Raw genomic sequence first — 12,004 nt, forward strand, 5'->3', positions numbered from 1 at the left:
TTCCACACAATAATTTGACCTTGTATGGTGAATTATCAACCAAAAAAAAAATTCAGACAAAAATAAAAATAATTTATTGTACAAATTTTTTGATTCTCCTACCACTCCACTAATTTACATGAATTGTAAGTTTTGAAATATTTAAATAAGAAGTTAATAAATATAATACTGATACATACAGTGTCCAGTGTAATTTTGTCTTAACAACTCAGAATAACAAAACTTAATATTTCACTTTCTGCAGAACAAAAAATGAATGAACAACTATCAGGTGCAGTGTAGTTCATGACAGGTTTTAGGTTTTTCAAATACAGCTTTGCATTTTCGTAATGGCCAGGAAAAGTCATTTTATACTGAATTATTCATACTGAAATTTTCTATTAGTAGAAAAAAGCATTATGTATTGTTATGAATGCTCAGTAAGGCTAAGAAAGAATTATCTGCCATTAGTGTAATATATTTCTATCATTCAAAGCAGTTTGAATTCTTTAGTGAAACTTGTTTTCCTTTTCATAGAGGTTTTAACTTTATTAAAAGCCAAATACATTGGAAAGTGATAGGGTTTTGAAATTATTTACTTTTTATAAGGCTTCTTTAGAAAGATTTTTTTGTTGTATGTTATGTAAAATATCATTATTCTAACAAAAAGGAATCACATAACTACAAGCAATGCGACATAATAAAGTTTCATATCCAAAACTTTGAAATCACAGTCAGGATTATACTGAAAACAAACCCAGAACTCTAGAAAAAAATGAAAATGATATTGAAATCCTTCAATTCATAAGTAACAATTCACAACCAGTTTAATATGAGTTGTATATTAGTGTCATAATTATGAGACAAATAGCGAACCGAAGGCCACTCATTTGTCATATAAATCTCTAATTGCATTAATGATTATATTAATTTATTTTTAAATTAAAGGTTAATGAATGCAATATACGCTGCTAGCATATTTACCAGCTATAACGTGTGGATAAATTTTTAAATCTGCATCATTCCACACACTCAGTATGACTGTTATTAATTCAATATGATGCTCTCATTTTGAGAATTGAGTTCAAAAGTCATCTGCTCATTATCATTTAGTGTGAAATTTTTAAATATAATGTTTATTATAAATTACAAGTATTTGTTTTTGATTAAGTAAAAATTTGATTTTATAATTTTAGCAGGACTGAAATTATGGAGGGTAGTTTGTATGGCGATTATCAGGCATATTTATTCGATGCCAGAAATAAAATCAATTTGTGTGCCATGGCGACGTCATGTTGGACTTATTCTTATGATGGGGAAAATCCTCCACATACAGGTAAAAGAAATTTCTAGTTAAAAATTAAAAAAACTTTCATCAAACAATAAACACACATAATATAAAAATTGAGTAACAGGACAGTATATAAGATATCAAATTACATTGTTTACAGTTTGATGGTTTGACAACCATTAATTAATATACAGCAGGTGACTGAAATTTAATGTACAGTTGAATAACTTGCAAATGAGAAATAGTCAAATGTAAATAGATAAAGAATAATAAATGTCAATTATAAAAAGAAAATCAAACTGTGAGATCCTTCTCAATATTTGCTTTATCAGGTTTTTATGCACAAAAGTATTATTGCCCACTTACTCACAGTACTTTGATCAACAGTTTCATCACTATAAGTGGCTGTTAGATGACAATGTATAATGTATGTCACTAGCATTCAGTTTTTTCATTGTTAAAAATTCAATCACTGTATGTAGTTTTAAACGTGTTGACAGCAGGTATATTCAATTCAAAATAAAATTTCAAAAATGAGAGGCATAGGTCAATGCGTTGTGGAATGTTAGTAATACGGAAATATAACTATAAGATATATGGACTTGCTGCTTAATGTGAAATTTTGTTCTTTTACGTTCCAGTATGCATTACATTTCAGCCATTCTTTGTAATGTGTATAACCATCCTTGAGAAAGTGCTTAAACTAAGAATGAAAGCCTACAACTAAAGACAAGTTTAATAAATCATTTACAAGAAATTATCACAGTTAAAGATTGCTGGATGTAGTTTCACTATATGCTGTAAGCTATTAATGATTTTTATATATACATATATATTAACATAACTGCCATTTCTGATATTTGTATTCTTATGGAGCTAATGCAAAGTTATGTCAATGAGTCATGAATTTATTGTTGTCTATTTGGCATCTTCAATTGATTTGCTAGCACACTGTAACAGAAAACTTTATAGTCTCATTGGAGTTGATATCATTTAGCATAGCATATTTACAGTGAATAGATCCGTATGATTTTACATTATTTGCCATTTAATTCTTCTTCTTATATATATAATTTTATATTACATATTTTTCTTCTTTTTTTTTTTACAGGTTTACCCACAAGGCCAGAAGATTTAACAGTGCAGAAATCACATAATATTAATAATAACAATAATAGTAATAATAATTGTGTAGAAAATGAAACTGACCCGCACAGTTTACCATCAGCAGATGATGGTAGTTCTGGTTATGAAAGTTTTGCTTTTAAAGACAGTGGTCGTGAATGTGAAAGTGGTGGCGAATGTGATTCACCTTGTGGTAGTGGGAGTGGGGGTGATATACCAGAGACATCTTGTGCCAATAATAATAGTACCAGTGGTAATAATGTTAATAATAACAATAATAATAATAATACTGTAGATAATAGCTGTGTTAATAATACTAATATTAATAGAAATTATTCATCGTCATCTAACAATTCGTCATCATCGCCTAATAAACAATCATCTTCAAATTGCATATTAGCATTCAGAAAACCTCCTTCTGTTTATATGAATATATTTAATTCAACTCCTTGTATAGGTAAGTCCAGTTATTTTTTTATCATATATGTTTATATATAATGAAACAAACATTAAGGCTTGATAATAACACAATAAAATTTATAATTAAATTTCATTACTACAGTAAGCGTTTTGATTCATTTCAAATGAACTAAGTTAGGAAAACTTGATAAATCGTACGTTTTCCTTTTGATTAGTCTTGTTTATAATTCTATGCATCCTGAAAATTGATAAAATTTTTATCATTTTTATGTGGTAATGTTTGATAGAAGCATGTTTACTATTAAATTAAGTTCCTTTCATTGCTTCTTTTTTATTCAACTGGAAATCTGTGATATTTTGGGAACATTGGTATTAAAATCTCATTTCATGGTGTTCCTAGGTACATGCCTAGTTAATATGCCAGCCCAACACATACTGTGTTGTTTCATTTCTACAAGTGTATAATTTATGTGGTTTGAGCTTGTGACAACTTTCCGATACGGATAAAATGAGAATTCTTGAAGAACAAAATTTTTCTTTGAAATTAAGTGCCAATTTATGCAAGATGTTTTGTTTTCAAACATTACAAGAAAATGTGAATACATAAATCTGTATTCAGAGTAATGAATGGTAAATAATAAAATACATTTAAAATCGTTTGGCTCATTTAAAATCAAACCTACCTAAATAACTCAAGTATGAAAGTGACAGTGGTTGTCTCTTATGATTGGAATGGTGTTGTTTATTGTTAATACATTCCATGTCATCATAACATCAGTAAACAATACTATAAAGTTGCATAGAGGAGACAATAATATTTTTCTTATTTCTTCATATTGTTGAATACTACTAGAATTTCCGGTTTTGTAACCTTGAATTACTAGAATTGTGGTTTTCTGTATTATTTATTGTGGTTTTGTTTTTTCTTTATTAAGGTTTGACTATCTCATTTACTTATATATTTTTAATAGATGTTTGTCTTCAATAAATTTCTAGGACCGTTTCTAGATGTATTATTCGCAAAATTGGAACATATGTTGGAGCATGACTTATATGTTAATTTAAGGCTCACTGGTTTAGTATCAAGACTTGCCATCTACCCTCAACCTCTAGTTCATTCATTTCTTTTGGATCATTCACTTGTCTTCCAACCAAGCATCCGATCACTTTTTCAGGTATTTTTGCTATTGTATTAGTTTTATGTTTATAATAACTGTCTGCTTATGGTTATTCCTCTACAAAAAATATTTCTACATTTCTTTTCAAAAGATAATCTTTTGAAAAGATAAAATATGAACCAAGTAAAGTGTTATCTTTAATGAAGCAGTTTATGCATAAGGTAAAAGGATGATAGTATATCCTTTCACTCTCATTTCTTCAAAAATTATTTTACAAGGGCAGTTTGGAAAGTTACTTCTGTTTGACTATAAATAAAAAAACCTGCGTAGAAAAATATATCTTATTATATACAACTTAAAACTATAGCTTTTAGCTATTTTTCAATGTAGTTGCCATTTAAATTGAAGCATTTTTCATAGCATTTTACTAATTTATAAATACCTTCTTCATAAAATTCAGCTGCCTGGGTACCTAGCCAACCTTTCAAGGCACTTTGGGGTTTGTCGTCAACATCAAAGTGCTGCGACGCAAGTCACTGCTTCATGTGAGTGAAGAGATTAAAATCACTTGGCGCCAAGTCCGGTCTGTAAGGGTTATGATCAAAAATGTTTCATTGGAATTGATTCAGAAGTTCTTGAGTTCTTCAAGTACTGTGAGGAGCATTGTCATGGAAAAAAGCAACATTGGATGACAGCATACTGTGAAGTTTGTTCTGAATGGATCACCTAAATTTCTTTCAAGTTTCACAGTAGATTCTGAAGTAATCATCGTACCACTTTCCATAAAATTGACTAGAAGAACACCCTTGGCATCTGAAAAAACCATATCCAAAACCTTCGTCACTGACAAAGTTTGGCAGGCTTTCTTTATCTTGCACGGAGAACTGGTACGATCCCAGGCCATCAATTGTTATTTCGTTTCAGCATTCATGTAAGCCACCCAAGTTTCATCTGTAGTCACAATTCTCTTCAAAAAACTTTCTACTTCCACGTCATAGTGTGAAAGGAAGTCTAAGGCAGAGCCCATTTGTTTGGTTCAATGAATCCGTGAGAATTTTTAGAATCCACCGAGCACAGAATTTCTGGTAGCATAATCTATCTGTGGCAGTCTCATACAAAACCATACAACAAATTTGCATAAATTGTTTGGAAAGTTCAGAAATGGAGAATCTTTGATTTTGCACACATTTTTTCATCAATTTCACTGACAAGATCATTGCTCACTACAGAAGGTCTACCACTCTTTTCTTCTTGGGTGTTTGTCCTTCCATTTTTAAAAAGTCAGACCTGTTGCCACACTACATCTTCACTCATAATGTTTGGGCCATGCCCATTGCACAACTGACAATGGATATTTGCTGCCAAAACATTTTGTGCTCAAAGAAATTTTATGACAGCCTGCACCTCGCATTTTGGGGGATTTTCTGTTGCAGTGCTCATGTTTTTAGGTTATAACATGTGAACAGGCTAAAGATGCGGCTCACACTGACACAGCTGGAAGCGCACTGATTCAGAGAGTACATTGATGTGTCAGTGGTGGTACCACTAACACTATTGGTAGTGCTATGCTACAACAGAGATTACTTTCCGAACCACCCTTGTAATTATACAAAAAAAAAAGTTTCTATTAAAATTGGCTTTTTTATTTTGTTTTACTTTGTTTTCCAATAGCTACTGAAACTGTTACATAAACTAAGAGGGCTTAAATATGACCATTAAATTCTGATTTTTTTCAGAAAACAAACAATAATAATAACACCTTAAAATACAGATTGTCACTTTTACAAAATCTAATTAAGTTTTTAAGTATGCTTTTAAAGCAATTTTTTAGTTTGATATTATAAAAGCTATTACCTGCAGTACACTTGATGTATTGTACAGATAAATTTTACTTAAAAGTTTTGCTAGCTTAATTTTTTTTAATTTGTTTTAGAGCTGCAACAGTTATAATTTATCTTTGAAAATTTCTAAACCCTTTAAAAAATGTTTATAAATGTTTGGGGCTATTAAAAATATGTTTTATATAAAATAAAAAAAAAACTTAAATTAATGAACTTTATTTTTTAAATAGTAGACACTGATAGTTGGAACAAATAATGTTTAAACAAAGAACTAGCCTGTGGATGCAGCTATGCGTGGTGAATTCAAAATTGTTCAGACCCATAGTATCTACGGGAGTTAACCTGAAGATGTAAATATAATGTATAATACTGCTTTAATAGTTAGAAAGTAATAATTGAAGAGTAATAATAATAGTAATTACAACAGTAATAGTTGAAGAAAATAAGAAAGAAGCCGTAAAAAAGAGGTCCGACAAGGGTGTTCCCTATCTCCATTACATTTTAATCTTTACATAGAACTAGCAGTTAATGATGTTAAAGAACAATTTAGATCCAGAGTAACAGTACAAGGAAAAAAGATAAAGATGCTGTGATTGGCTGATGATATAGTAATTCTAGCTGAGAGTAAAAAAGATTTAGAAGAAACAATGAACGGCATGGATGAAGTCCTATACAAGAACTACCGCATGAAAATAAACAAGAACAAAACGAAAGTAATGAAATGTAGTAGAAATAAACATGGACCACTGAATGTAAAAATAGGAAGAGAAAAGATTATGGAGGTAGAAGAATTTTGTTATCTAGGAAGTAGAATTACTAAAGATGGACAAAGCAGCAGCGATATAAAATGCCGAATAGCACAGGTGATATGAGCCTTCAGTCAGAAATATAATTTGTTTACATCAAAAATTAATTTAAACGTCAGGAAAAGATTTTCGAAAGTATATGTTTGGAGTGTAGCTTTATATGGAAGTGAAACTTGGACGTTCGGAAAACCTGAGAAGAAAAGATTAGAAGCTTTTGAAATGCAGTGCTTTAGGAGAATGTTAAAAATCAGATGGTGGATAAAGCGACAAATGAAGAGGTGTTGCGACAAATTGATGAAGAAAGAAGCATTTGGGAGAAATATAGTTAAAAGAAGAGACAGACTTATAGGCTACATATTAAGGCATCCTGGAATAGTTGCTCTAATGATGGAGGGACAGTTAGAAGGAAAAAATTGTGCAGGCAGGCAACGTTTGGAATATGTAAAACCAATTGTTAGGGATGTAGGATGTAGGGTGTGTACTGAAATGAAACGACTAACACTAGATAGGGAATCTTGGAGAGCTGCATCAAACCAGTCAAATGACTGAAGACAAAAAAAAGTTAGAAAGTTTAAAACCTTAAAAATTTTTTTTTTATATATAGGAAAACACTAACTTAGGTCTATTATCTTTATTTGAATGTTATATTTTTCCAAAGATAACACTAGAGAAAATGTAAATAGTAGAATAAAGTATTATATTACAGTTAACCACATTATTTTGTTACTTGATGCATTAATCCAGAACTTTCTTGTAGTTACACTGGCCAATACGTATATCATACTAACCAGTAGAATTTCTTTATTCAGTAAGAAGCTATGGTCTAAAATTCTTTATAAGAGATCTTATATCTGCTAGAGATCTTATAAGAAAGATACCTGTACTTATATTCAAGCCTATTATATTGATTTTCTTCTTTTTTTTTGAGAAATAGCTATATAAAGAATAAAATTTATTATAATTACCAGGTAAAAATAATATAATTTTATTATAGTTAAATAAAATCAAGGTTTAAGTTAAATGTTATTATTTTTTATTGTTTGTAGGTGCTGGGTGCATTAAAACAAAAAATTGAGGACAAATTATCAAAAGAACCCAATGTACATTCTGTAATTACAGAGGCTCAAAATTTCTTGCTGGAGAGAGAAGAAAGACTTGTTAATGCAAGAAAACATGCATTAGAGGCTCCAGCTAGTTTGCCTCCAAACATTAATAAATCAACATCTGATCCATTCGATAGAAGTTTGTATTTTTGTTATGTTTAAAGATTAGTTTGTATTGTAGTAATCTGTATTTCATGTTGTAAAAAGTTTTATGTAGGTATGGATCATGTATTTTTTTATGGTGGTTTCATTCATTATTTTTCTGGTGTGATTGAAAGTTTTCTCCCTTTACCAAAAATGTTATGACCCAAATAAATGTTTAAAAATGTTTTTTGCTAATTTTGTCATGAAATTTTTTTTTGTTGAATTTTTAAAATCCATATGCTGAAGTCATATTCTTGAAACCAAAGGAGTTTGTTTATAAATATATAAAGAAAAAAGGTACTTGTTTGTTATCGCGCCACCACTTTTTTTTCACCTTTTTTGACGCAACTTCTTTGTCAAAAAGCAAATATTTACAAAAAATTTATTATTACAATGTGTTAAACAAAAAATATATCTGTTAGAAAGCAAAGCATGTGTAGGTTGTTTTTTTAGATTTCGTTGACTCCATGTTCTGATGAATCATACATATATCAGCATAACCTAACCAGACATAACCTTTGCTCACTAACCTCATCTGATTAACATTAAATATGTATATTATACACTATTTAACACTAATTAGACAAGGTTAGCAAGCGAAGCAAGTGTAAGTTATGTTTGGCTAGTTTTTGTTGGTATACGTATGATTTGTCAGTATACATAACATAACCGTACAGTTAACATAACCGAAGGTGTTTGTAATTTTTACTTTTCATTATAAAATGCCTCCTCTATGAATCATGAGACCTTGCCGTTGGTGAGGGGGCTTGAGTGCTCAGGGATACAGAGTAGCTGGACCGAAGGTGCAACCATATCGGAGAGGTATCTGTTGAGAGCCAGACTAAGGAATGATTCCTGAAAGAGGGCAGCAGCTCTTTCAGTAGTTGTTAGGGGCGTGAGTCAGGACGACTTAAACGGCCGTATCAACATCACTCAGTCCTCTGAGTACTGCGCAGCTGAAAGCAATGGAAAACTACAGCTGCTTTTTTTTTTCCAAGAAAATGTGGCTCTGCATTTTCACATAACAATAATGGAGGCGCCTTCCTTGGTAAAATATTCCGGAGGTAAAATAGTCCCCCGTTCGGATCTCCGGGTGGGGACTACTAAGGAAGGGGTCACCAGAAAATTAAAAAATAACATTCTACGAGTCGGAGCGTGGAATGTTAGAAGCTTGAAAAAGGTTGGTAGGCTAGAAAATTTAAAAAGGGAAATGGGTAGGACAAATGTGGATATAGTAGGAATTAGTGAGGTTCGGTGGGAAGAGGAAGGCGACTTTTGGTCAGGTGATTTTAGAGTAATTAACTCAGCGTCAAATAATGGGCAGGCAGGAGTAGGTTTCGTGATGAACAAGAAGATAGGGAGGAGAGTGGAGTATTTCAAAACGCATAGCGATAGAATCATTGTAATAAGGATAAAATCAAAACCTAAACCGACAACGATTGTTAACGTTTATATGCCTACAAGCGCCCATGATGATGATGAGGTAGAGTGTGTATACGAAGAGATTGATGAAGCAATTAAACACGTAAAAGGAGATGAAAATTTAATAATAGTTGGAGATTGGAATGCAAGCATTGGAAAAGGCAAGGAAGGAAATATAGTGGGTGAATACGGGCTGGGCAAAAGGAATGAAAGAGGGGACCGACTTATAGAGTTTTGCACAAAGTATAATTTAGTAATTGCCAACACCCAATTTAAAAATCATAATAGAAGAATATACACTTGGAAAAAGCCAGGCGATACTGCAAGGTATCAGATAGATTATATCATGGTTAAGCAAAGATTTAGAAATCAACTCGTTGACTGCAAAACTTACCCTGGAGCAGACATTGATAGCGACCATAATTTGGTGATAATGAAATGTAGATTGCGGTTTAAAAACCTGAAGAAAAGGTGTCAGATGAATCGGTGGAATTTAGAGAAGCTTGAGGAAGAGGAGGTAAAGAAGATTTTTGAGGAGGACATCGCAAGAGGTCTGAGTAAAAAAGATAAGGTAGAAAATGTAGAAGAAGAATGGGAGAATGTTAAAAAGGAAATTCTTAAATCAGCAGAAGCAAACTTAGGCGGAATAAAGAGAACTGGTAGAAAACCTTGGGTTTCAGACGATATATTGCAGCTGATGGATGAACGTAGAAAATATAAGAATGCTAGTGATGAAGAAAGTAAAAGGAACTATCGGCAATTAAGAAATGCTATAAACAGGAAGTGCAAACTGGCAAAAGAAGAGTGGATTAAAGAAAAGTGTTCAGAAGTGGAAAGAGAAATGAACATTGGTAAAATAGACGGAGCATACAGGAAAGTTAAGGAAAATTTTGGGGTACATAAATTAAAATGTAATAATGTGTGAAACAAAGATGGTACACCAATATATAATACGAAAGGTAAAGTCGATAGATGGGTGGAATATATTGAAGAGTTATATGGAGGAAATGAATTAGAAAATGGTGTTATAGAGGAAGAAGAGGAAGTTGAGGAGGATGAAATGGGAGAAACAATACTGAGATCTGAATTTAAGAGAGCATTAAAAGATTTAAATGGCAGAAAGGCTCCTGGAATAGACGGAATACCTGTAGAATTACTGCGCAGTGCAGGTGAGGAAGCGATTGATAGATTATACAAACTGGTGTGTAATATTTATGAAAATGGGGAATTTCCATCAGACTTCAAAAAAAGTGTTATAGTTATGATACCAAAGAAAGCAGGGGCAGATAAATGTGAAGAATACAGAACAATTAGTTTAACTAGTCATGCATCAAAAATCTTAACTAGAATTTTATACAGAAGAATTGAGAGGAGAGTGGAAGAAGTGTTAGGAGAAGACCAATTTGGTTTCAGGAAAAGTATAGGGACAAGGGAAGCAATTTTAGGCCTCAGATTAATAGTAGAAGGAAGATTAAAGAAAAACAAACCAACATACTTGGCGTTTATAGACCTAGAAAAGGCTTTCGATAACGTAGACTGGAATAAAATGTTCAGCATTTTAAAAAAATTAGGGTTCAAATACAGAGATAGAAGAACAATTGCTAACATGTACAGGAACCAAACAGCAACAATAACAATTGAAGAACATAAGAAAGAAGCCCTAATAAGAAAGGGAGTCCGACAAGGATGTTCCCTATCGCCGTTACTTTTTAATCTTTACATGGAACTAGCAGTTAATGATGTTAAAGAACAATTTAGATTCGGAGTAACAGTACAAGGTGAAAAGATAAAGATGCTACGATTTGCTGATGATATAGTAATTCTAGCCGAGAGTAAAAAAGATTTAGAAGAAACAATGAACGGCATAGATGAAGTCCTACGCAAAAACTATTGCATGAAAATAAACAAGAACAAAACAAAAGTAATGAAATGTAGTAGAAATAACAATGATGGACCACTGAATGTGAAAATAGGAGGAGAAAAGATTATGGAGGTAGAAGAATTTTGTTATTTGGGAAGTAAAATTACTAAAGATGGACGAAGCAGGAGCGATATAAAATGCCGAATAGCACAAGCTAAACGAGCCTTCAGTAAGAAATATAATTTGTTTACATCAAAAATGAATTTAAATGTCAGGAAAAGATTTTTGAAAGTGTATGTTTGGAGTGTCGCTTTATATGGAAGTGAAACTTGGACAATCGGAGTATCTGAGAAGAAAAGATTAGAAGCTTTTGAAATGTGGTGCTATAGGAGAATGTTAAAAATCAGATGGGTGGATAAAGTGACAAATGAAGAGGTATTGCGGCAAATAGATGAAGAAAGTAGCATTTGGAAAAATATAGTTAAAAGAAGAAACAGACTTATAGGCCACATACTAAGGCATCCTGGAATAGTCGCTTTAATATTGGAAGGACAGGTAGAAGGGAAAAATTGTGTAGGCAGGCCACGTTTGGAGTATGTAAAACAAATTGTTGGGGATGTAGGATGTAGAGGGTATACTGAAATGAAACGACTAGCACTAGATAGGGAATCTTGGAGAGCTGCATCAAACCAGTCAAATGACTGAAGACAAAAAAAAAAAATTATAAAATGCTTTTTCCTCCTTACATAATTATTATTCATTTTCTCATGAAATCTGAAGAAGTTGCATTAATAGAAGTGGCAGTGTGATAACTAATGAGTACCAAAAAATTATAATCAAATTCTTTTGTAAAATACATAAGCTAATAATTTTTATATTTAAATTCATTAATAA

The 12,004-nt window shown here is 31.7% G+C and overlaps 1 protein-coding gene across 8 annotated transcripts in view; it reads left to right on the forward strand.

The window, feature by feature from the left end:
- LOC142332078 (FHIP family protein AGAP011705) overlaps positions 1 to 12,004 on the forward strand; it is a 78,138-nt gene that overhangs the window by 46,700 nt on the left and 19,434 nt on the right. For 5 of the 8 annotated variants that reach the window (XM_075378262.1, XM_075378261.1, XM_075378266.1 and 2 more), the window contains 4 exons: positions 1,176 to 1,315; positions 2,382 to 2,852; positions 3,812 to 3,990; positions 7,627 to 7,822. In XM_075378262.1, the coding sequence (XP_075234377.1) occupies positions 1,176 to 1,315; positions 2,382 to 2,852; positions 3,812 to 3,990; positions 7,627 to 7,822 (986 nt within the window). The remainder of the gene's footprint in view (positions 1 to 1,175; positions 1,316 to 2,381; positions 2,853 to 3,811; positions 3,991 to 7,626; positions 7,823 to 12,004) is intronic. The other 3 variants (XM_075378264.1, XM_075378268.1, XM_075378269.1) reach the window with 2 other exon arrangements.

Source organism: Lycorma delicatula, chromosome 11, assembly GCF_047948215.1.
Source record: "Lycorma delicatula isolate Av1 chromosome 11, ASM4794821v1, whole genome shotgun sequence".
Lineage (NCBI taxonomy): Eukaryota > Metazoa > Arthropoda > Insecta > Hemiptera > Fulgoridae > Lycorma > Lycorma delicatula.